The sequence below is a fragment of the Aethalodelphis obliquidens genome, unplaced genomic scaffold (genome assembly GCF_003676395.1).
Source record: "Aethalodelphis obliquidens isolate GAN/ISIS:26980383/991018 unplaced genomic scaffold, ASM367639v1 scaffold18, whole genome shotgun sequence".
NCBI lineage: Eukaryota > Metazoa > Chordata > Mammalia > Artiodactyla > Delphinidae > Aethalodelphis > Aethalodelphis obliquidens.
The window spans coordinates 15,026,677-15,052,042 of NW_020837962.1; the positions used below are offsets into that span (position 1 = coordinate 15,026,677).

Here is a 25,366-nt window from a genome sequence, read left to right on the forward strand (position 1 = left end):
GTGTCCCCTGCATCGGCAGGCGGACTCTCAACCACTGCGCCACCAGGGAAGCCCCCGATGTATTTGTTTTTAACAATAGCTACATAGCTCAGTTCTGTATTGTTAATGAGAAATGACCTTAACTTTTTATTGTGGAAACATCTCAACAGTTTAGACAAATATAGCATATAGAACCCAATGGACCCAGCGTCCAGGTCATCATCACCCAGTTATGGCACCTCTGATGTCATTAACCCTCCCACCTTTGGTTTTATTTTGAAGCAAATCTCAGTACTCGCTTCAGAATTGTTTCATCTCATTGAAAGCTCATTGTGGTTTTGATTTGCATTTCCCTGAGGATTAGTGATGTTGAGCATCTTTTCACGTGCCTGTTGGCCATCTGTATGTCTTCTTTAGAAAAATGGCTCTTTAGGTCCTCTGGGGGGTATCGTATCTTCTTAATGCTTTCTGAAGATTCTGATTGGATTTTTAAATGTTCATTTCTATTTGCCGAATTATCTCTGCTCAGAGTTAGTTGTCTGTTTACTCTACGTGATCCTTCTCTTTTGAGCTGTGGATGCTCCCTCAAGCATCTGGATGTTTTTGGCTGTCTGTCCGCACCTAAGAATGCTGACCGGAGTAGGTTAGGTAGTTGGTAGGTAGGTAGTTTTATAGTTGGTCATTTTGGTCTCCAGTGTGTCTCTTCCTACCGGGGCACTCAGCCTACCTGCATATGTGGGCAGGAACCTCAGAAAAACAGTGCAGGAGCCCTGCTTCACTCAGGTTTTGAAAGGGTCTGTGCAAGAAGTGGAAAAAAGGGCACTTAACCAACGGCAAATATAAGAGACTTACAGCAGTTCTAAGAACGGCGTTTTTGTTCTTATTTGTTTGTGTTTGTTTTTAAAAGTTATTTTTATTTCTCAACCATTTTGCACCCCAAGGACATTTGGCAGTGTCTGGAGACATATTTGGTTGTCACAGCTGGGGGAGGGGAAGTGCCACTGGCTTCTAGTGAGTAGAGGCCAGGAATGCTGCTGAACCCCCTGAAGTCCACAGAACGGCCCTCACAGCAAAGCATTCATCTGGCTTCAAATGTCACTACTGCCGAGATCAAGAAACACTGATCACGGAGAGCGTAGCCCTTTCAAAGGGCAGTCAGGGCAGGGTGAAGGATGGACCTTCTTCACATAAGAACCTTGACAGCAGTGCCCATTTGGGGTGAAACGGGTCTTTCTCATGGTGCAGGGCAGTGCTGATGTGTTAGGAAAAGCACCTGCACTGTTCCTGGGTCTGTCTAGAAATATGTGTATTTTGAGGAAGGAGAATCTCGAAAGTAAGGTGGCTCTGAGCATTACTTCTGTTCTCTGATTTCACTGTTAGCAAACTGCCTCGCAGAAGGCGAGACTTCCTGGTGGCTTCCTGTAAAGGGACTTGTGGCTGATGACAAAGGTATCTCTGGACGGGGTGGAGCAGCGTTTGTACAAAACTATAGTGGGCGCTTTTGTAAATGTGTTTTCTCCCACACAAATGGCATTCATAAAGAAAAGAGTATTGCTCCAGCCCTGCTCTGGGCGCCTGGAGCCAGGGTTTCAGCTGAATTCCCAGAAGCGCCGTCTTTCTCTGACAGGCTGCGCACTCGAGAAGTTTGTGCTCAGTAGTGTTTACCTTGCCTGTTCTGTTTGGAGGCCAGTCAGGTTGTTGGAGCCGCTTGGGCAGAGCAGTGGCTGAAGATGAGGTGCTGTCACTCGTGTGTGTTCTAGAAACATTTATTGCATAATCTGTGGTCACTGAAAAAGGACGTATGTAACGTGCATGTGTACAAAGCCTACCGTTAGGGTGACTGCCCCCCACTTTCAGACGGGAGCCCCAGCCGCTGCCACCCAGGGCTGTCCCAGGCCCTCCCCTCACAACCCCTTGCCTCCTCCTGAGACACCCCGGTGCTGTGTTTTGTGCTGGTCCCCCCACCCCTTTGTCCCGAGCGGCTTCAGCCCACGCGTGTGTCCCTGGCTTTCTTGTTGGGGCTTGTCTGCTGCACGTCGTTCTTTTCTGTCGGGCTCGGCCTAGTGGTGGGACCCTCGTGTTTCAACACCCTCCGCCACCAGACAGGCCCTCGGAGCTGCATTTGTACTGTTCTCAAAGAGCTGCTTTTTTTAGTTGGTGAAGAGAGGGGAATTCTAGGGTTTGATGGCTGCAGCCGTAAATTTTCCGTAGCAACACCTCAAATGGTAAATCAGTCTGTACAGAATGTCTCGTAATTTATTTAAATCCTCTTTCTGTGGGCATTTAGATTGCTCCACAGTTTTTACTGTTGTAAAAGGCAATTCAGTGAACACCCTTTTGGATGTATCTTTGTGCACGAAGCCACTTATTTTCCACGAGATAAATTCCAGGAGGTGAAATTATTGGGTCAAAATGTGCAGACACTTAGTGTTTGAGATGTGTGTTGCCAAATTGCGCCCCTAAGGTCCACATGTACTCTCCATCACCAGCATTCAGTGTTCCTTTCCTTAAACCCTTGCGAAGGCTGGTTTATCATTGCTTAATTATCATTGTTTAATCTGATTATCATTGTTTAATTATTATTATAATTAATAATATATCATTATCATTGATTATCGTTGTTTAATCCTTGTCAACTTGATGACTCATAAATTATCTCATTGTTTTTATTTGCATCAATTACTAGTGAAGTGGCACTCTTTCTCATAAGCTTATTAGGCATTTGCGTTTCATCCCATTTAAGAGGTTGCTTGTGAATCTGAATTTTAGATCCCGATAAGTTTAATTTCTCATTTACATTTTATATTTTCTTCTTCACCAGTTAGTTTTGGGACTTGTCACTCAATTTTATTGGTTATATTACTTAACACAGTTTCTTTATTACTCTCTGAAGAGGCTGGAGTCCTTCTGTAATTTATTTATGCATTTATTTTTTAAGGGTGGGAATGGCCATAAAACATTCTGGATACTTGCAGGTTTGGGAACGTCCTGGTTGATCCGGGAATGCTTGGGTCGCCAGCTTTTACCTTCAGGTTCTACAGGTGTCGCCCTGATGGTTGGTTGGCCTCCTTCCTTCCCTCTGTCTACGCATCTGTCTGTCATCATGAAGTCATCCCTTTGTTCATCCAACAGATGTGTCACCAGTGTTTCACTGCATCTGGCTCCCTGCTGGCATTTAGTGGTGTGCCCTCCGTGTGGATTTCTCTACCTAAATTTCCCTGACTGTTGGTGCCTCCAGGATATACTGGAGCCCGTGGGATGTTCTTCTGTAATGTCTTTGCTTATTGCTTTTTTGGTATCTGCTCTGATCTCTCCTTTTCTCCCGTCCTACATATATGACTTATAAGTTTCTATTGTCTTTTCCTCTGAGTATTGGAAGGATTGCATGAATTGATTTTTCTGAGTCATTAATTTTTCTCCATAGTCTTGGATCTGTTGTTAACTATATCTACTGTATGAGTTTTCTTTCTTAAACAAATTTTAAATTGCTTATTAAAGCAATTATGTGCATAACTGAAAATCATTTAGTACATAAAGGCTTGTAATGAAAAATAACCTTTTCTGCCTGTTTTCCCTCGTCCTTGTCCTCTTCCCCGCAAGCAAGTGCCTTTAACATATTTTAAGCTATGTTTTTGGGTGCTTCCCCCTCTGTCCCTAAATTATAAACTTTTACTGTTTCTTTTTTTTTTAACTAAATTTATTTATTTTATTTATTTATTTTTGGCTGCTTTGGTTCTTTGTTGCTGCGTGCGGCTTTCTCTAGTTGCGGCGAGCAGGGGCTGCTCTTCATTGCAGTGCGTGGGCTTCCCATTGCGGTGGCTTCTATTGTTGCGGAGCAGGGGCTCTAGGCGCACGGGCTTCAGTAGATGTGGCATGTGGGCTCAGTAGTTGTGGCTCGCGGGCTCTAGAGCGCAGGCTCGGTAGTTATGGCACACAGGCTTAGTTGCTCCGCGGCATGTGGGATCTTCCCGGGCCAGGGTTCGAACCCATGTCCCCTGCATTGACAGGCGGATTCTTAACCACTGCACCACCAGTGAAGCCCAAACTCGTACTGTTTCTTGATGTATTAAGTTCTGACATCATTTATTTCATGCTACTGTAGAGGGGGAGCCAGCACTGCTCATGCCGCACACCCTCCCATCTTTCCAGCATTTTGATATCATTTTAATGGAATCCAAAAATGGTGTTTATGTTGCCATGACCCTGTGACTGTGGGTCACCACAGGGCCCAAGTCGTACCCTATCGTTTTTTTCCTTGTTCAGCCCTTTGCTTTTCTGGGAGTATGTACTTGTCTTTCTTCTCTTGAAATCTTGTTTGAAGCACTGTATTTTCTGCTCCTGCTCCCAGACCTCTGAGCCCAGGCGTTCTCTTTCAAGGCCCTTCCTGCGGGAGCCCTGTCCTCTGGAGCGCTTGCCCCACTCCCCTGCCCTGTGGACAGGTGGCCACCCCCTGCCCCTCACCCCGGCCCGGCTGCCGAGCACCCTGACCTTGACTTCTCTTCAGGTTGTGGGCACTGTTTTTCTGGGTCCCACGTCTTCATTATTTTGCACAATAATTCTTCATCGTTCCAAATCTGTTCTGTTGGCATTTGTACATGTAAGACCCAGTGGGGCAGAGAAAAGGTCTCCCCTCTTTTTTAAGACTCTTGCAAATTGAAGAAACATTTTGAATCATTTAAGCAACACTACTAGTTTAAAATGCTCGTGAACAGTTTTCTGGTACCAATTATGCATTGGAATACCAAAGATGAAATTGTTTTAGTGTCTCCTGAAACTTCGCTACAGCCCGTGATTATTAACCAGACACGTGCCAAGAGAGACTCCAGCCTGAGGCAGATGGTTTTTTGGTTTGTTTTTTTTTTGAATTTTAGAATTTTATTTATTTTTTTATACAGCAGGTTCTTATTAGTTATCTGTTTTATACATATTAGTGTGTATATGTCAATCCCAATCTCCCACTTCATCCCACCACCCTCCCCCTCCGCCACTTTCCCCCCTTGGTGTCCATACGTGTGTTCTCTACATCTGTGTCTCTATTTCTGCCCTGCACACCGGTTCATCTGTGACATTTTTCTAGGGTCCACATATATGCGTTAATAATGTTAACGCAGATGTTGATGAAGTAGGTGCCTATTGTTTCTGCCCGCAAAGAGCAGCGGCCTAGAGAGGAGGGGGAGCTGATAGCTCAGCCGTGGGGCGCGAGAAGCCGGCCTCTGGCCTCCGAGTGCCACAGCCACTGCTGCTTCCTCAGCGGCGGGGAAATAGTTAACTTCTTGCCCATTACTCTCGAAATTTTATAATTAGCCCCCATCGAAGGAAGAGGCCAGGCCACAGGAGTGGGTTGTGTCGTGTTAGAAGTGCAGTCGATACCTTGTCCGCAGTGGGGTTAGGGAATGGAGGGCAACATAATAAAAATCCTGGCTGCTAAAATATATCGTTTGCCATGTATATGGGTGACCGGTTTTCAGAGAATTCACGTATATAGTGAGATGTCACAGGACTGTACTGCATCCCTCAGCGCCTTCAGTGGGGGTGGAATCCTCATCACCCCCATGGCCCTCCTGTGTCTGGGGTGCCCACCAGTGGAGAACACTGGTTAACATGGGGCCTGTAACACATAACAAATGATCACGTTAAAATGTGGCTCATTTCAAAGCATGTAAAATGCTTCTGGTTTGGGTGCCCCCCGAAGTGAAAGGCTTGCGGTACAGGTCTTCCCGGTACAGGAAGCACAGTGAGGGGTGGAAGCGAGACGGGGAGGGGGACCTGTGTGTTGGTGACCCCTGGGCACCCCCTGGGGGGCCGCATGGAACACATCTCAGCGTGGGTGCCGTGCGGCCTGAGGGGGCTGGAGGTGGATCCCTAGCACTCATTTCCCCCTGGCCGAGATCACATCCAGGAGTGCTTGCCTCCAGACATGTCTGCTGCCCACATTCAGGCCGGGTACCCCCCCTGGGCCCGGGGGCATCTTCAGGCTGAAGGTGCAGGTGCTCAGGCTGGAGGAGGTCAGAAGTCGTGGGCTGACACTGCAGGGACCTCTGGGCTGGGGGACATGCAGGCCCTGACAGCCTCTGCCGCGGTGATAGAGAAACCCACGCCTTTGCTGACCTCGATCCCATGATGGCCTGAAACAAGCCGCCCCGGGTCCTGAAGGCTGGAGCCACCCCAGCGTGGACGTGGACAGGAGAAGAAAGTAAGAATAATGCGAAAGACAGCCGGGCACCCCGCCCTCACTGCCACTTCGCACGCCTAAGAGGGTTTTTGTAAACAATGGGGAATTAGAAAATAAAATTAGATTGCACGATTTCAGATGGGAACGGATGCCTCCTTGCCTGACTTTTTTCCTTTTTTAATTCCCACGAAAACCTCAAGCAGAGTTAATAATGTATGAAAATTAGGTACCATGTGTGCACATTGCTTTGTAATGTTTTTATTAAGCAGCCAGTTGATTTAAAAATAACACAACATGACAGTTGACATAATGGCAGATGCTTCAGAGTGTATGGAAACATCCTCTTTGAGTGTTCTGTCAGATTTTCCATTACACAAGGACATTTTTAAAAAAGAAGCTTTCAGAACTATCACATAATATGAAATTATATCAAGTTACAATTCGAAAAAACAAAGTTGCCCAAATATAAATTCCAATTGCTTTTTAAAAAATGGCTTAGTCAACTAGAGCTAATCTGTGGAAGTAGGTTTCTACAGATTGTTTAAAATTCCACAGTAGATTCACACTTCTGTCTTCTCGGAGTTTTGCGAGTCTCATAGGCTGATGGGAATTTGCCTTTTCTTCTTCCCCCTTCCCACTCTCTGCCCTCTGGCCTGTAGGCAGCGGAAAGAAACAGGGAGAAGCAAAAGGTCATGGAGCCAGGGGTGTCCAGTAGCTCAGGAGATGTCCCGCCCATGGCACGGGGGCATCGGGCTTGGGTGGAGGCGCCCTTTCCCGGCCTTGAGCGCCGTCCTCCATCATTCCCTGAAGGGTCCACCCCTGAAGGGGTCCCCGCCTGACGTGGAGGGACTGTGGGCTGCTCTGGTCGCTGTGTGGGGCCTCTTGGGCTTTCCTGCATCTCTAGGCGGTGCTGGCAGGCCGCCTCCGGTGTGTGTGGTCGAGGGGAGCCCCGGGATTCCACCTGACCCCAGGAGGCCCGTGGAGGTGGAGTATTGCTCCACTCCACAGTGCGTCTTGCTTACTGCCTCGAACGTGTTAGTTATTCAGCAAAACAATTCTCTGGTGTCAGCGTGCTCTGCAGGGTGAGAGAATGGTCAACACGCTGGTTTCAATGACTCGGCACAGTCAGGGCATCTTTTCCTGGCGGTAGGAGTTGGTGGACACAGGAAAGACAGCGAACCTCGTGGAGTGAAGGTTCTAGCGCTGTTGAAAAGGGTTCACGGGCTGGTGGGTTTGGGGTATTTTGTCCTTTAGCTCCTGTCCTTCTAAGGGGACGTGCCAGCCATGTCCTTCTTCTGCAGCTTCCTGTGGTCGCCCGCTCGTGCCTTCTGACATCAGCGGGGCCACAGGTGTGGGCCAGCGCCCGCGGAGCCATCATACCTTGTGGTATTTTACAACGTAATTGCAGAGGGGACATTTGATCTTTATGACTTTCTTGGAATCTTTGCAAGGGGTTGGTTGGAACAGAACCTTTCCATCTACATCACGGTCTATAAAAATCCTAGTAACTGGCTTCATGGGGCTCGCGCTTTTCTTTTGTTACTTTCTTCACTCTCTAATTAGATTTTGCTCCTTCACGGGACAGAACAGTCTGGCCGGAAATGACCAGCATTAAAATAACTCAAAGGCAGGGCTGTACCTGGCATCGCCCTAGCTAGATCACAGCAGGGTTGGCTGCCCGGACCTGGGCTAACCTCAGAAGCCCCTGTCCAGGTGAGCTTCGGCCTCAAAGGAGCCAGGCCGACTGGGGGCTCGGCTGGGAGTCTGGTGGCCTGAGGCTCCTCCCAGCCTGGCCACTGCCTGGCCATGGCCTTGAACTTTCTCTCTCAACTGACTCCACTTCCCGTGCGCTCAGAAGCAATCTGGGAGTAATAATACCTGCTCTTGACTCCTCGGAATGCTCAACGTGACAGATTGGTTGTCACAATCTAAGGGACCATTTATTTCCCTAGTGTGAAGACAGACTGTAAAGGGATGAAATTAAAATCTCAGGTTACACACATGGGCCCTTTGAGGAAGGAGTTGCCCCTTTTAGTCAACTGTAGTCTAAAAAAGAAGAAGAGGAAGACCTGAAATAGTTTTTGTGGGACTTATGTGAACGTACAAAAGCATCTACAAGAAGCTGTACTTTTTCACATCATTTCTCCAAATCATGTTGGAAGCAAGTCTGAGACATCGTCTCGCTCGGAGAATTACCCTTCCATCAGGGGTTGCTGGGCACCTGTTTTGTTTGGAAACGACTTGCAAAGAAACCATCTCTCTTGAACCCCTCCAAAACCGCTTCTAGTGCCTGTCAGCTGCGTGGTTTGGACGTTCCCGAAAGAGGCAGGCGGGTGGTGGCAACTGCAGACACAGACCTCTCTGCCAGCTCCTTTGAACCCTCTCAGCCTGGATTGGTGTCCGCAGCTGCAGAGCAGAGCCCTTGGCTGGGCCTCCTCTGCACACGTGGAATCTCGGGGGCGCCCAGAGTCTGACTGTATGCAGAGCGCGTCCTGGGAGCTTGTGGTGTCCACGGCAGCCTGGAGGGGCTCCTTCATTTAATGTTCTGTGTCATCGTCCACTGGATCAGCCCACAGGGTGAAGGGATCTGCGTTTGGAGATGCTTCAGCAGCGCTGTTCTATGAGAAAGACCCGGGCAGGTAGGAGTAGCTCACATGTCTCGGAGCCCGTCCTCCGGTGCCCAGGGCAGGCGGCCTGGCAGTAGAGGCACAGAGGACAAACGGCCAGCCCGAGGGTCTCCGCTTCTCCCCTTCCAGTGGTCTACGGTCCGCCCCCTGCCCCGGGAGGGGTCCCTCCTCTGGAGCGCCCACACGGCGCCCTGCTCTGTGGGTCCCACGTGTTTCCTTCTCTTGTGCTGCTGAAGAGCATTAGTTACGCCGCCGACAGGGGCTCGAGCCGGAGCCTCCCGTCCCCCGGAGGCCATCACCTGGTCACTCCCCGCCCCCGTGCTCATTTGTCCAGTGTCTCATGCGCACTGCGGACTGCCCATCACCACGGCCGTGGTCATCAGTGGAGACTCAGGGCTCTCCCACATCTATCCCCGGCCAGCCGGCCAGCATCCCGTTTGTGCCCCAGTCCTGGGTGACAGTGACCCCACAGTGCGCTGACCCCATGCGCTCCCGGCCGGACGCCCCCCTTACCGTGGGTGCTGCGCCCCGGGCAGGACTTAACCCCCTCCCCTGCTTCTCCTGGTGGCCTTGACCTCACTCGGCCCCTCGCTCCTCAGCCGGTCTCATGCAGCCCTTGATGTCCAGTTCAGTCACCTCTGTGTCATCACCCTGTGCCCGGGGGGCCTGCAGCATGGCTGGTGGTGAAGCGCGAACACAGAGTCCCATGCTGGTCCTGGGAGGCCTCCTCCCTCCTCCAGGGACTCCTGTCCCGCCCTCAGCCCTGCTTCCGTCAGCCCTCCCAGAACTTGGGGGCCTGCCCCCCACCCTCCGTGAGCCCTCCACGTGCTGGCCGCCCTGTGTTCCCTGCTATGATGCTCTGATGCTCACTGCTTTCCGGGGCTGCCCCGTGTCAGTGGCCGGCCTGGGCCAGACTGGTCTCCGTCACCCTGGTCCTCCTCTCCCGCTGCCACTGACGGGCCCCACTGCAGGGCCTTTCCTTGGGTCAGGATCAGGGCCCCTGGAGAGCTCCCTCTGGGCCCTCTTGTCTTTGGGGGCTTCCCCATCCTGCTTCCTCCTCCAGCCTCGTTTCCGGCTCACTCAGCTTAGGTTTGCGCCTTCTGATTCTTCAGCCACAGGGTGGAAACACACAGTCACGTTGAGGTCCTACGGCGGCTTGCTGCTGGACCACCGCGGAGCAGGATCCGCGTCAGGGCCAAGGGAGGAGGCTAAGGTCCCTGCGTGTTCTCCACCAGCGAGGACAAGTGCTTCAGGCAGGATGCTGGGGGCGCCGGCGCCCTCGGCTTCACCTCAGAGTGGGGATGGTGATGGTGCCCTCGTGCATGCCGAGGGCTGAGAACAGAGCCTGGCAGTGGGAGCTGCCAGTTATTTATGTGATGGACAGTCGGCCCCAGGAAAGCCAGCGCTCTGCTTGGTTCTCCTCTGTGTCCCTGGCACCTAGGACAGGGCATGACGTGTAGCCCAGTGCTCAATAAATATCTCTGAAATGAAGTTCATAGATTAAGGAAGAGGGGCCGTGTGATGCCCTGGAAAGATATGGAGTTTGGCGTCTAGAGGCCTGGTCCCATCTCTGCCTTTTGCACCCTGTGCGTGACACCTGAGCAAGCCCCCCACCCTCTTGAAGGCCCGTTTCTCCTTTACTTCGATGAGTGTGTGATGAGATGCTTTGTTTTCAGCTGCACATGCTCCAAACCTGGCCGAGTGTGGCTGAAACAGGGAGGAGCTTAGTGACCCACCCCTCAAAAGGATGGCTGATTCCTCCGGCTTGGCTTTACCCCTCCCCGGAGATGTCTCTGTACCCCTGGACACCCCATCTCGTTCCAAGAGCTGCCACCGCTCCAGAGGTCTTTGTCCGTCCCCAGGTCTCCATGCACCTCTGTTTATTTGGGAGAGAAACCTTTCTCTGAAGCCCCCTGGTGGTCCCTCAGGTCCTGGTGGCTGTGAATGCTGTCCCCTGACCATGTGACAGCAGGCTCAGACAGTGCTACTTCTGAGCAGAAGGCTGCTCATGCCAGCAGGGAGAGAGGAGGGAGCTGGAGGATGACTATAGCGTAGGCTGCCGACAGTGGCTTCTCCAGGGGACGCTGATGAGAATACAACTGTTACGGGGTTGTTCGGAGCAGTCGAGATCAGGTGGGCGGAGGTGCAAAGCGGGGTACCTATGGGGGGCTCTATCTACCCCATTTACTTTATACCTTTGTGCAGATGCTTGTTTAAAAAGAAAGTGTGAATGCCCTGGTAGGGCTTGCGGGTGGGTGGGTGGGGCTTGTCCTCTGCAGTGTGGCGCAGTCTCCATCCTGCCCTAAAGTCTTATAGTTACTTCACTCGTTTTGCTTCTGCCTGGTCCCTCAGGGCATTATCACATTCGCAGGCCCCGTGATAGAGCATTGTTCACCTAGTTTATTTGCACATTAGGCAATCAGAGCATGGGCGTCTTACTTAAAAGGAAAGTTCTTTATTTTCTCAGTGGATTTAGGCGTGAGTCAGGGAGGTTTGGGTCTAGATATTCCAGCCCGCCCTCACTGGCCCTGCTCTTCAGAGATCCACCGTGAGAGGCATGGGCTGGCCTTGGGACAGTTACCTGGCCCCTGGCCGTGTCTTGTGCCTGGAGTTGCCTTTGGAAGGTTTGGGTTTCTCTTTAAGGCGCTAGAGCCTGTATGGTTTGGACACTGTCTCCTTTGCAGTATGGACACTCTCAGATGATTAAAAAGCAAACAAACAAAGAAACAAAAGTCCTCCATTTTGGTGTCTAGGTCCTGTGTTCACTGGCCTGTGCGGTTTTTATTCTCCTTGACGTAAGTGTGCTCGTTAACCTGAAAGCCGTGGACATGCTACAGGAGTCCGTGTGCAGCACCAATTTCTTTTCTTCTTTTTCTTTCTTTCTCATTTGTTTCCTCAAAAAAAAAAAAAAAATCCAATTGCTTTCTTGCCTTAAGATGTAAATTCCACATTTTGGCTGCATTGGATTCCAAGTTTTCCGAGAAAAGGCTTAAATTTATTAGGTTAGTTCACAATGTTCCCTCAGAGAACTTTTACTTTGAGGCGTGGAGTCATATGTGGTTGGGTTGTTTTAAGATAAATAATGAACGACAATCAGCATTACATCGTTTACAGAAACTCGGGCTGTGCCTGTCCCTTCGGTAATTGTCACTCGTGATTCAGTGATTCACAAGCTTGGTCCAGGGCGGTAGGGATGGAGCTGGGGTGTAAGGCCGCGCTGATGTTTCTGCAGTTCGGCTCAACGTTGATGGCGCCTCTGGGCCAGTGCAGAGTCAGACGGTGCCGTGGGGCCCTGAGCAGCCTCTGGGAAGCCTGCTTCCATTGGGGTTTATTCCCCATCACCCTGCCAGGATCTGGCTTCTCCGCAGCATTAAAGAGTAGAAAGCGAGTAACAGGTTGGATCACAAACAAGCCTTTGCATGAGGTGGAATCTCAGCAGTGCGGGAGCCTTGGTTTGGTTGTGTCACTGGCGATAGTCAACATTTTTTTATATTTACCTCTGAAGAGGGGAAACACAACTGAGAGGGCCTCTTGAAATAAAAATCATGCTTTCTCAGTGTCTAACTTGGAACATGTTCACGGTTATATATGTGCATTCGTAGATGTATCCATCCACCTACAGATATGTACACATATAACACACACGTGCAAACACACATACAGACACTGATGTGAATGTCAACGGCTGACAGCAGAAGGCGATTATCACAGTTCACTGCTGAACACTGATTCCCAGATGTTTGGATTTCATGAACTAGGGACATGAAATATAAAAAAGGAAGGGGGCCAGCACGAATTGCCAACTTCACGTTTTCTAAGGTCATTAAGAAATTGTTTTGGTGATAGACGCTAACTAGACTTACGGTGGTGGTCATTTCGCAGTATGTACAGCTATGGAATCATTATGTTGTACACCTGTAACTAATATAATGTTATACGTCAATTATATCACTATAAAAAAATTTTTTTAGTTGTAAAATACACATAACATAAAATGTACCATCCCACCCATTTTTAATTGTACAGCTCAGTACGGTTAAGTACATTCATGTTGTGCATCCGAGATCATTTTGCAAGAAAAAGAGCAAGACAGAAGGGCACCCATTTACCATCCTAATCATTTCTTAGAAGAAAGAGCATTTAACACCAAAAGGGAAACAAGAAAGGAAGGCTGGCATCTTGATGAAGGAAATTCCTCCCACATCTGCGGTAGAATGGCACAGAGAAAAATAATCGTTCATGGAAAAATAATAGTGCAGAGGGAAATATATAGCAAAGAGCTCTGTGTAGCCATTACTCAGATTTTTAAAACGCTAACCTTTGGGTTTAGCAGTGTATACAAGTGTCGAATCATTACATTGTACACCTGAAACTAATATAATGTTGTCTGTCAATTTTATCTCAATTAAAAAGTGCTGGGGCTTCCCTGGTGGCGCAGTGGTTGAGAGTCCGCCTGCCGATGCAGGGGACACGGGTTCGTGCCCCGGTCTGGGGAGATCCCACGTGCCACGGAGCAAAAAAAAAAAGTGCTAGCCTGTTGTCATCTTTGCTCAAGATCATCCTATTCACCGTGCCTGTACCTGAGCTGTTTTTTACCAGGCCATGGCCAGAGGAGCTCAGCTTTGCCACTAAGTGCACAGTTTAGCAGTGATACTTTTTCACAGCAAGACTTTGTTGACGAAGGAAGCTGTGTGTTGGTTTACATCCTGGCACGAGTCTTACTGTCAGTGGTCCGAGGGCCAGTAGCAAGCAGTCCACATCTGACAGCGGTCAGCAGCTCTGTTCTAGAGCTGGTTTTGTTGTTATAGAAGTGAAAGCTGACAGTTACAGTTGGAGCCCATGTATATTCATCCCACTATGATCCCATTCTCTTCTCTTTCTCCCCAAAGTTAACTGGACTTGCTTGTATGCTCCCAGTCCATCCTCCATCTGCCCATTAGTGGCACGTAGTGCTTTGTGAAAATGGGATCCTACTGTTCTGGCCTCTGAAGCTTACATTGGTTTGTCTAACGTGGGTTTAGAGACATATCTGGTTTTTAATTTTTTTAATTTTTTTTTTTTTTTTTGCGGTACGCGGGCCTCTCACTGTTGCGGCCTCTCCCATTTGCGGAGCACAGGCTCTGGACGCACAGGCTCAGCGGCCATGGCTCACGGGCCCAGCCGCTCCGCGGCATGTGGGATCCTCCCGGACCGGGGCACAAACCCGTGTCCCCTGCATCGGCAGGCGGAGTCTCAAGCACTGCGCCACCAGGGAAGCCCTAGAGACGTATCTGTTTTGATACATGTCCATCTGCTCTAGATATCGCTCTGTGGGACTGTGCCACGTTCTAGTTACCTGTCCTCCTACAGTGGACTCAGGTTGTTTCTAGGTTCTTGCTAAATACAAGCAATACCACGGTGCACATTCACAGGAGCTTTTCCTGCAACATGAGAGGGAATTTATCCAGGTGAGCTTTCTGGGAAGGGAGTCCTGGGTCAAAGGGGAAGTGAAGCCTTCATTCACAAAATGGAATTAACTTGTTAACCAAGCCAGTTGTTTACTACAGCTGTTCAGGCACCTGGGGTTGGGAGGTGAGGGAGATAATATCATAAGTCCACCATTAATAAACTTGGTTTTCTGGACCAAATTGAGAGCTGCTGATTGTTGATCTACCTAAAGGTTTAATTCAGAGTCTGAGAATAATAAAGCGATGATCTGGCAGGTTGGTTACAGTAACTTTCCTTTGCGTCTTCACGGGGCAGAGACCAGCGGGGAGCATCTGGCCCTTCCCTGTTTCCCCCTTTCCACGTGAATGGGAAAATGTTTGCAGACTTGACCTGGGAGGCCCATGAACCTGGGTGTTGCCGTGTCTCAAGCTTTGTCACAGATGGTTTTTATGGTCCAAGAAAATCCCGTGGCCATGGCTTGGCCCGTCTCCTTGGATGAGTTTCTTGGCAGGTCTTTCTGGGGTGGCTGACCGTTGTGCAGAGTGTCAGCGGATCTGTCTTTCCACTGTCCGGTCTGTGGTCTCTGAACAAGCTGGGGAAACACCCAGGGCAGAAGTGGCCCCGGGTGGCCTGTGGGACGTGTGCCCTGTGGCAGTGTCCCCGTGTAGCCACCACGCAGCCCGCCGGGAGCACCCAGGGTTTGGGCTGTGGACGAGCCAGGCTTCAGTCTCAGGACAAACCGAGGGCCCAGATGATGTCTCATGTGTCTGATGTACTTTATCACAGCCTTCTCTCACCTTCAGCAAATGGCGGAGAAAACAGTGAGTGGGAAGACAAAGTGGTGAGAAAAAAGCTATAGAGACATCAAAGAAAAAAATAACAGACTAAAAGCCTTTTCATTTACAGTCTCTGCTCAGCCTGTCAAAGAAGGCTGTTAGTGGCCCCTCCCCAAAACCCCAAGACAGGCAGAGTGGTGGGGAAATCTGACGGACGTCATACGTCTGATGTGTCTGTATTAAGGATGCTGGTGTCTGACAGACAGACACTTGGTGTGGGATCTGGCATGTCGGAGCCACTGCGATGCCCCGTGTTATCAGACAGAAAGCGTTTTTAGTGGTTGCTGCCTGTGAAGTAATTGGTGCTTTGGACATACAGGCACGAGTTTACATTTGTAAAATAATTCTCTTTCTTTTTCATAACCAGCTGTCGAAGCTTGAAAAGCAACAGCAGAGGAAAGAAAAAACCAGAGCCAAAGGGCCTTCTGAATCAAGCAAGGAAAGAAGCGCTCCTCGCAAGGAAGACCGCAGCGCCAGCAGCGGGGCCGAGGGGGACGTGTCCTCGGAGCGGGAGCCGTAGGGGCCGGGGCGCAGGTAGGGCTCCCCCCGGAGCTGCATCGGCGCCTCTCGTCGGGGTCACCAGTCGGGGTAGAGGACAGGGTGGCTTTGGAGGCAGAGCTTGTTTCATGGCGGTTCCTTGTGGCTTCCTGAGATCTGCTGCCTCCAGGGCAGAGAGAAGAGTTGAGACGCGCCCGCGTCAGGCAACGACTGCAGCTCCTGGCGCTTCTAGAGTGTGGCAGATGGGAGCTCCTGCCTCTGCGCTCTCCTCTCAGCAGCTGCGGGAGGCCTCCCCTCACAGCCTGCGGCCTTCACGTCCCCCGCGCAGCGCTGCCTGTTCACTTTCCCGAGAAGGGAGTGCCTCACGGTTCCCTGTAGCTTGGGTCCATCTCCCTGCCTGGAGGTCACAGGCCTCTGGAGCTTGTCCCAGCTGCCCGATAGCCCTCGGCTCAAGTTCATTCCCCGTGAACACATCACATGGCGGCGTTCACAGGAGCAGGGAGCAGCGAGGAGACAGTCCCGCCAGAGCACCGGGCAGTGCACCGGTGCCAGGACCGCGGGCCAGGTGGACAGGGACGTGGCCGTGGCTCCAGGGAAGGGACATGGGGCTCTTTTGGGGAGCTTGTCTGAAGGCAGGGGTGGAGGAGGGGCCCGGGCCATACAGGGTCCGGTTTTGGAGAAATGTGGGTTTTGTCCTGGGATCATGGCGAACCTTTTGAAAGCTGTCAAGTGCACAAGTGACACAGTCAGATCCCGAGTTTTGAAAGGTGACCCCAGCAGCCGTGGGGAGCAGGCTGGAGGCGACAGGCCAGTGACAGGCCAGTTGCAGAAACCAAAGGAGCCAGGCCGGGCGTGCAGTCTGGAGCCTTCGGGTTGTGGACTGTCGTTCAAATCAAGTCAGCCTTGGGTTCGCCCTGGAGATGCCACATGGCGAGAGGGAACACTTGTGAGATGGCTTGTGCCTTCTGAAGGGGCTGGGGACCAGGAGTCTCCTGCGGAGTGTCCCCAGGATGTCCGCTGCTGGTGCTGGGAAGATTTGCCGAGCCCACGGCGGACCGGCCGGCAGACGTTAGTAGAGCAGACGGGTGGGGTGGAGATCTTGGAAAGGAGGGGTTGCTGAATCGTAGTTTTATGGGGGGCCATGTGGGATTGTCAGTCCTGTAAGGCCCTGTTGCCTTTCCCCAGTCACCATGTTCTGTCCAAGTGTAACTCCGGGGAGGTGAAAACCGTGCTCGCGGGTCTGGGCTCACGCGTGTCACACACTCAGGTGAGCGAGAAGCGGAGTCACAGGGGAGCCTTTCACACTCGGCCTCATTTGTCGCCCCACCTTGTTCTGGATCTTGATGCTGCGGCCTCAAGCCGTTGGTTTTTATTTGTGAACTGAAACAGTTGTTATAAGTTAGGGAGAGTCTTCTGAATGTGGAATTTGGTGTATAAATAATGTTAAATATTCATGAACACACAGTAACCTTTTTTTTTTTTTTTTTTTTGGGTTCCGGGGCCCCCCCCCCCCCCACCCCCCCCCCCCCCCCAGCGCAGGCTCAGCGGCCAAGGGCCACGCCCCCCAGCCGCTCTGCGGCATGTGGGATCCCCCCAAACGGGGGCACGAACCCACGTCCCCTGCACCGGCAAGTAGACTCCCAACCACTGCGCCACCAGGGAAGCCCCACACGGTAACCTTTTATGTGGCATTTATGTTACATAAAACTTCCCCTCCAAGATGATGAGGATTTGCTCGTCATTGACATGGTCAGTTTTGTTGTCAGAAATACCGGCAGTGCTTCTGATTTACGGTCCATCCAGAAATCCGAAATCTGGGGGTGAAACGTGCCACATAAAGACAGTGCACAGGGCTGCTCTTTGGGTTAGTTTTCTAATTGTGCTAATTAATAAAGTGGGTCCAGCAGTGATTCAGAACCTCGTCAGGTGCTTATTTGCATCCTACCAATTTCTGTGTGACAGTGAGTAAGTTATGTAATTTCTGCTTCTTTGGTTTTTCTTCTGTGAACTTAGTGAGTAAAGCTCATCCCTTCAGCGAAGTGGGGAGATGCAGGCGGGTACGAGCCACCATGCCCAGCAGAGCACCCGGGTTTTAGCCACGCTCCCGGATTTGCAGACCTTAAAGGGGTTAGGCTAAGCGACAGCTGGTACTCCATGGATATATTGGGGGGTTTGCTGCCCGTGGACTTTTGTTGCCCCTTCTGCTGGACTTTGTCATCCCAGTTGACCCCCAAAACCACCACTCAGTATTCAGATGTCTGTAAGAGTTCAGTTACATGGTGACAGAAGGTAACCTTGGCATTGGCCCTGTTCCACTGAAAAACAGCAGCCCCCCCGCCCCCAGTGAGGGGAGCTGCAGTTTTCATTTGCTGCAGGTTTCATTTACTTTTCTTTAAAAACAGAAAGAGCCCTGGGGAGCCTCACAGGCCCGAAGGGGAGCAGCTTTGAGTTTCCGAGGCATGAGGGAGAAAAAAGAGGCGAGAGAAAATGGAATGAGAACCTGCATGATCTTGGGTGTATGTTCCTTTGAAAATGAGCTCAAACCTACTTGGTTCGGAGGACCTCCCCAGGGTGCCGCCATCTCTCTGTCACATTGCAGACATTTCTTATTTTACCAAATGGACGTGAAACTGCTAAAATTAACTTCTCTTTTGTCCTCTGTCTCATTCCTTCGGGCTCCTCCTCTTGCTGGGAGGATTCATGGTTTCCTGTGAGGCTGCAGCTCAGTTTTCCCCCCTTTGTGTCCCACAGCTAAAGGAACGAGGGCTACTTCTCATGAAAAGAGTGTGGTTTCTGCCTGTGATCACAGGCTGCAGTATCCACTCGTTTGAGTATTGACTTAACTGCCATCATGAGTGTGTGCACGAGAGGGGCGCGCTTCGAGCCAGCACTCCGTGTTTCTGTCCTCAGATGTCAGCCCTCGAAACCAAGCAAGGAAAAAGTTTTGGAAGCTGCCGTCTGTTTGCTTTTCCCACTTGACCTTTGTCTGTATAGTGAGACTTGTCCTGGCCAAGCACGTTTCTTCCTGATGAGCTAGAGCAGGTGTGTGTGTGTGTGTGTGTGTGTGTGTGTGCGCGCGCGCGCTCTGTAAAAGGCTATTCCATCACTTTTCACTGTTTTTTTCCCTGTAGAAGGTGGGATCTTTTATTCCCAGAGCTTCACTTTGCTTCCCTGTGTCAACATTCATACCACTTTTCAAGTCCCTGTGCATTTCATGGTATAAAAATACACTATGCCTCTGAGGTAGTGTTTTTATTTTTCTTAACTTTAAACAACCTTTTCTCAGTGGCTGCCCTAGAGTTTGCAGCATACATTTTGTTTTCTTCTTTCATAGGCATAAGCTAATACTAAAATCCCCAAAACACTTACGGTGTTACTTCATGATATTGAAGGAACATACAGTAAGATTTTCAAAGAACACATTGACAAAATATTATTTAATCCAAATTCACTGTTATATGGGCCTATGCTTTTTTTTTTTTTTTTTTTTTTGGCTATACGCAGGCCTCTCACTGTTGTGGCCTCTCCCGTTGCGGAGCACAGTCTCCGGATGCGCAGGCTCAGCGGCCATGGCTCACAGGCCCAGCTGCTCCGCAGCATGTGGGATCTTCCTGGACCGGGGCACGAACCCGCGTCCCCTGCATCGGCAGGCGGACTCTCAACCACTGCGCCACCAGGGAAGCCCGGGCCTAAGCTTTTTAAAATCCATGATGTTTATATTTACTAAGATCTGGAATATTTGAAGAATAATGTGAGGATAATGGGAAATTTTTACAGAATTCTAGGATGCCCAATAATTCCTGGATAGCATATGCAATTAATGGAAAACAATAATCTATCTTATGTGACATATCAATCAAAGAGAAATGATACCTTCCATTGTGAGGTTAATGAGTTATTCACAATTATGTCATTTATAGGATATAACAGAGTTTGTGGTATACACTTTTAACAAATCTGAGCCCACCTGCAAACAGCCTGGGCTCCTCACCTGCGCAGGTGCCTCATGGCAGCATCTCCCAGTCCCTCCCTTATGTTCCTCGTGACCTGTGTCACTCACGCCACTTTCATGTGTTCCACAACCCAATGCATTGTTACTGTTATCATTTCATAAGTAGTTTTTTAGATGAACTAAGAATAAGAAAAAGAACAGATCTTATTTTACCTTAATTTCATCTCTGATGCTGTCCCTTTTGTTATGTCAGTCCAAGTTTCAGAGCTGTATTGTGTTCCTTCTGCCTGAACAACTTTGAGCATTTCTTGCAGATCAAAGAGAGTCTTTGTTTCTCCTTCACTTTTGAGGGATAGTTTTGCTGGTTTAGAATTCTGGTTTGGTGGTTTCTTTGGTTGAACACTTTAAATATTTTATTCCACTCTCCCCTTGCTGGCATAGTTTCTTCTGAGATGTCCTCTGTAATCCGCAGCCATGTGCCCCCTCCTCCCACTCCGCCTTCAGCTTCTTTCAGGATTTTCTTTTTGCTTTTTTGCAGTTTGCATAGGATTTGCCTAGGTGTGGTTGCTGGTTGGTGTTCTCTGCTTCACGGATCTGTGATTCAGTGTCTCCTATCATTAAGTTTGGGCCGTTCTTGGCCTTTTTTACTTCTCTGTTCTCTCTGCCTTCTCCTTCTGGTGTGTGTATGTTACCCCTTTTGCAACTGCCCCACAGTTCTTGGATGGTCTGTTCCTTTTTCCGTTTGCAGTTCGGTTTGGGAAGTTTGTAGGGACCTGTCTTCAGGCCCACTGATTCCTCCCTTGGCTGATGAGCCTGTCGAAAGCACTCTGCATTTCCTTTTGATTCTTTCTGGAGCTTCCATGTCTCCACTTACATAACCCATCTGTTCTCGCACGTTGTCTACTTTTCCCAGTAGAGCCCTTAACATATTAATCATAGTTATTCTTCCTTGTCTGATAATTCCAGTGTCTGTGTTAAACATCTAAGTCTCATTCTGATGATTGCTTTGGGTTTTCTGAGCTTCTGGAATCTATAAATGTATGTCTTTCAATACATTTGGGGAATTTTAAGCAGTATTTCTTCCAACGTTATTTTTTGCCCTGTTTTCCCTCGTCTTACTGGGAGGAGATTACTGTTCCCAAACCGAAAGTGTTGTTCTGGCCTTCGTTATGCAGGATGTTGTTTGCCTGCTCGCTGGTACGGAGCAGGCATATTATGTCACTCTACTGGCAGGGAGGTTGGATTTACTTCATGCCCAGGCTTGCTCCTCAGTTGCCTTATTTATGAGAAATAAACTGGCAAGAATCTGGCCATAATAATTGATTCTGTTTATTGCTCAAGTGCAGAGCTAAGCTTGTTGATAACCTAGAGTGTGCTAATAAAGTAGGCACTACCTGTATGTGGATATTTAAATGTAAATTAATTAAAATTAAATAAAGTTTAATTTCCTTAGTCACAGTAGCCACATTTCAAGTGCCCAGTAGCCACATATGGCTGGTGGCTGCTGTGTGGCACAGAGCTGGTACAGGACAGTCAGTCACTGCAGAAAGTTTGCTTGGGCGGCACCAGCCTAGAGGGATCAAAGTAAAGTTTGAGACTGTCATCTGAACCACTGTAAGTTCGGTAAGACGGACATGGTTAAATATATACAAATATACGTTACAAATTCTACATGGGGTAGCATTTAATCCAAAAAACAAAAACTGCTGTCAGAGTTTGTTCCTTCCACAATCAGGCGACATCAGTTGGTTTTTTGTTTTTTCCTGCTTGCTTTATTAGTTCACACCAAGCTTTCCTTTTGCAGTTAAAAATGGCATCACTGTCCCCATGTTCTCACCGCCAAGTAAGGACCCGCATGCAGCACTCACGCGCCAGAGGAGTGTCTGCTCTGACAGTTCAGTGGAGGCTTCACTGGGGCTCCTAACTTGCTACAAGGGCTGTGTGAGTCCTTCATTGATAACATCGAATTCCCAGCAACTCATGTTTTTCCATGGAACAGCCTGCCTTTTTTGTGTAAACGAGCTCATATTAGATTCCCAGCTATGACTGGAAGTAAATAAATGAATAAAACTTGGGTTGGGTTCTTTTGACTGTGGTTTGGAGAGCCAGTCTGTGGTGTGTGCGTATCCTGACTAGCACTCACGTCTTCTGGTTGCTCGAATGGCCTGAAGCCAGAAACAGATCAGCTGGGAGTCAGCATCTTTGAGAGACTCCGTGTTTAAACAAGCTGTTGAGGGATCCCTTGCTCCTGATCCTGGTCTATTCCCTGCTGCCTCCAACTGTTGAATGCAGTGAAAGAGAACCACCCCAGCAGCTTCTTTCATAAGGCCATGAAATGGTGGTGCCAGGCTATTAGACACTTCTTAATGCATTTATAACATTTTCTCTAAGCAGGTGACTCTATGTCTCTCTAATTTTACAAAGTTAGAGACATACTGTCTGCATAAAGGTACTTGCTTTTGTCATAGAGCATACTATCATGGACATCTTCTCGATCGTTCATTCTTTTGTAGTAAACCTTACCATCTCCATCTGCATGGCAAACATTTGAAGCATAAGTTTACTACCGCAGTTCATTAAAACATGTAGAGTATTTAACTGGTGCAAATGTAAAAGAATAATGTATTCAAGCAGGCTCCCAAAGCTCATTTTAAGTTCAAAAGCAAAGGTTTTAATCTGTGCCAAGAAGATAGAGTTCCCCAAAGGTGGAATGTGGGAACTCATTTCAGGATTGCGGTTACTAGTATTGCAGGTGAGGAAAGAGGTATTAAAAGGCCCCAGGTTCTTAAGTTTGGGTTAACATCTTGATTAAAATATAGGAGCAAGTGGGTTGCTTTTCTTGACTTTAAAACGGGAGTATTAAGGTCTCCAGGAATTAGGTTGTGTATTCCTCTTGTGGTTTTTTGGATATCTCCTAGGAAGTAGTGTTGTACTTTGGCAGCCAGGGTTCAGAGCACGAGGGTAGGCCTGGGGGAAATTTTGATCCCTTGTGTGGGTCCAGATAGACCTGAAGAACATGGACAAGCTGCAGTTCCAACCAGCCTTTCCTGTGTGGGCCTGTGAGCCTCAGTGTCAAGCTGGGCTCAAGAATGGAAGGCTGGTCATTCCATGGAGGCGTCTGCTCATAACGTGACCCTTTCTTGAGAACGTGACCTGTGTTGAGTACATCTGGAAGCATGTTCACAGATGTGGCATCTCCGCGTGCAAATGACTGTAATCTTCTGAGTTTACTGGAGTTCATCCAGTTAGAGTTTAGGTCTGAGGGAATAGAAACTGCTGTCTGAAGTTTGGGATTTCGTTAAACTTGGATGACAAACGCCTGCCACACAAATCTTGGCACAACCAGCTGGCTTTTGTTGTGGGTTCAGAATTGCAAAAGGAAACGCAGGACGTTTGGACATTTTATACCGAAGAACCTGCCCTCCTTTGAGCAGTATTAAAGATATTCCAAGAACAAGCATTTAGTTTGTACACTGTCCCTATGCTTTCTTTAGGCTCCCCACCCCTCTGCCTCCCTCATTGTTAAAAGGATGTGGAAATGAGACTTTTGTATTTTTTTCAAGGGATTTGTCCATCTTATCCATGTCTAATTTGCGGGCATAAAGTTGTGATATACCCTTTTTATTCTTCTAATGTGTGTAAAATCTGTATTGACGTTGTCTCTTTGATTCCTGATATTCCTAACTTGTTTTTTCTCTTTTTTCTTGGTAAGTCTGACAAGAAGTGTATCAATTTTATTGACCTTTTCATTTATTTTCTCTTTTGTTTTTCTGTTTGAAACTTCATTCCTTCCTGCTCTTGTTATTCCCCTCCTCCTGCTTGTTTTGGGTTTACTTTGCTTTTATTCTTTTAATTCCTTAAGGTGGAAACTCAGATTATTGACTTAAAAGCTTTCTTATTTTCTAATGTACACACTTAAAGCTATGAATTTTCCTCTAAGCACTGCTATAGGCAAATGTCACAAATTTTGATTGTTGTATTTCAATTTTCACTCACCTTAAAATATTTTCTAATTTGCCGTGTGACTTCTTTTTGATGCAAAGTCCATTTAGAAGTGTGTTGTTTAATTCCCAGATATTTGGTTGGTGGCTTTTTGAGCTCTAAGGGTGAAATTCTAATAAATTGGCATCTCTTTGGTGAGAAGGTACTTGGATTTATACGTGACAACACGGCAGATTTTTCACAGTAAAGTGAAACACTGTCATTCTCTTGTCGTTGTAAGAACTGAAAGGATATCTCCAGCTATTTTGTTATGCTTGGTCATGTATTTTAATGTGAATTGAAGGCAAATTTTGGGACTCTTCTGAGTAATGTGTCTTATCTTTGTTCTTTTTAGTGCATTATCACTGGGCAGAACTGGATCCTGAAAAATTCATGAAAGATGCTAGGCACCTACTACTTTAAGGATTTGGAACTGAATCCTAAAAAGGAAGATGGAAATAAGAAACTGGGAACCTGAATAGCCCTGCAAAAACAAAAACAAAACAAAATGAACCCACCAAAGTAGCGTTACCGTTTTCTGTTGCTGCTGTGATTTAGTAGAGGAGGGGGTGCTGCCAGTGTGGGGAAGGCGCCCCATGCACAGGGCAGGCAAAGAATACACCCAAGCGTCCCCCTCAGAATGGCTGTGTTGGTCCCTCTGATGTCTCAGCTTGCTCTCGGAACAGGCTGGCCCAACATCACTTGTCATCGAGTCCCCCTTTCACACTGTGGTGTATTTCCGCGTGTCCATGGTGGGTCCCAAATGCATTCCTGCTGTCTGTGTTTTTCCCATCACTGGCTAAGCCAGGGCTCCTGTTAGGGTGTAAAGAGAATAGTCATCAGTGATAATGTATTATGTGAGACCTTTGCATCTTGTCAATTTTATCTGTTTTTTCTAAACAGAAATAAACTCCAAAGCTCAACAGACTACTTTATTCTTAAACAAATCCTGCTAATCCTGCTATGTTTCTTTTTAAGGATTTTGTCTGTAGAGATACAATGTGTCTGACCCTTCTCTGTATGTATGTACTTCTTTTCAAATAATTCTTATGCAAGAGGCCTTCCCTGAGTGGTGCACACAGGCCCCTGGTTCTATGGTGAGAGCCTGTCTGTGGTGATGTATAGCTGATGCCCTTTTCCTTGGACACAAGACAGCAGGAACGGGGAGTGTATGTGGGAAGGGAATTCTGTTTCAGAAAGGCCAGATGACTGATGCCACGTGCGTGCGGCTCAACTTCTGATTTATCTACCTTTGGGACGTGGGGGAGAGGCTTCACCATGTTGGACCACACAGCTGCCCTTTTTCCAGGAGCTGCATGGTTGTCCGTGTATCCAAGTCCCCACAGTAACATGAAGAAAGAACCACATTCTAGCAAAGAGTTTCTCAGTTAGTTTTGATCTAGTGGTACAACGATAGTGATCATTTTTAGACTTTATGGGATGTCAATAGTAATATATCTATTGCCATACGTAATATACATTTATATAACATATCTGTAATATACTAATGCTTATATAGTTATCCTCTCTTGAAGTACTTCTTGTCTAACTATAGAAGAGATGTCCTTATTTGGCATTTTGGTAATGCTGAAACTTTTTTTAAAGCCTACAGCACGGGCTATTCCCAGGCAGTCTCCCATGTAAGTACTAACCATGCCCTACCCTGCTTAGCTTCTGAGACCAGACGAGGTGGGGCATGTTCAGGGTGGCAATGCTGACACTTGATCTGTGACATTGTAATAACGTCTGAGTCCCTCTACTCTGACCCAGTTGTCTGCTTCAGATAAGAACATAGCTAGAAAATATGAGGGGAAAAAAGCTTTAATCACATCTCCAGTATATATTCAAGTACTTGGAACATAGAGCTGGACAGGGGTTTGCCAAATTGCCTTAT

General features: G+C 48.3%; 1 protein-coding gene across 1 annotated transcript in view; it reads left to right on the top strand.

Moving 5' to 3' along the window:
• Window positions 1-24,400, top strand: part of DTD1 (D-aminoacyl-tRNA deacylase 1) — a 111,165-nt gene extending 86,765 nt beyond the window's left edge. The window contains exons 5-6 of the mRNA XM_027118292.1: window positions 15,409-15,575; window positions 23,828-24,400. Coding sequence (XP_026974093.1) covers window positions 15,409-15,561 — 153 coding nt within the window. The 3' untranslated portion in view covers window positions 15,562-15,575; window positions 23,828-24,400. The remainder of the gene's footprint in view (window positions 1-15,408; window positions 15,576-23,827) is intronic.
• Window positions 24,401-25,366: the final 966 nt, after the last annotated feature.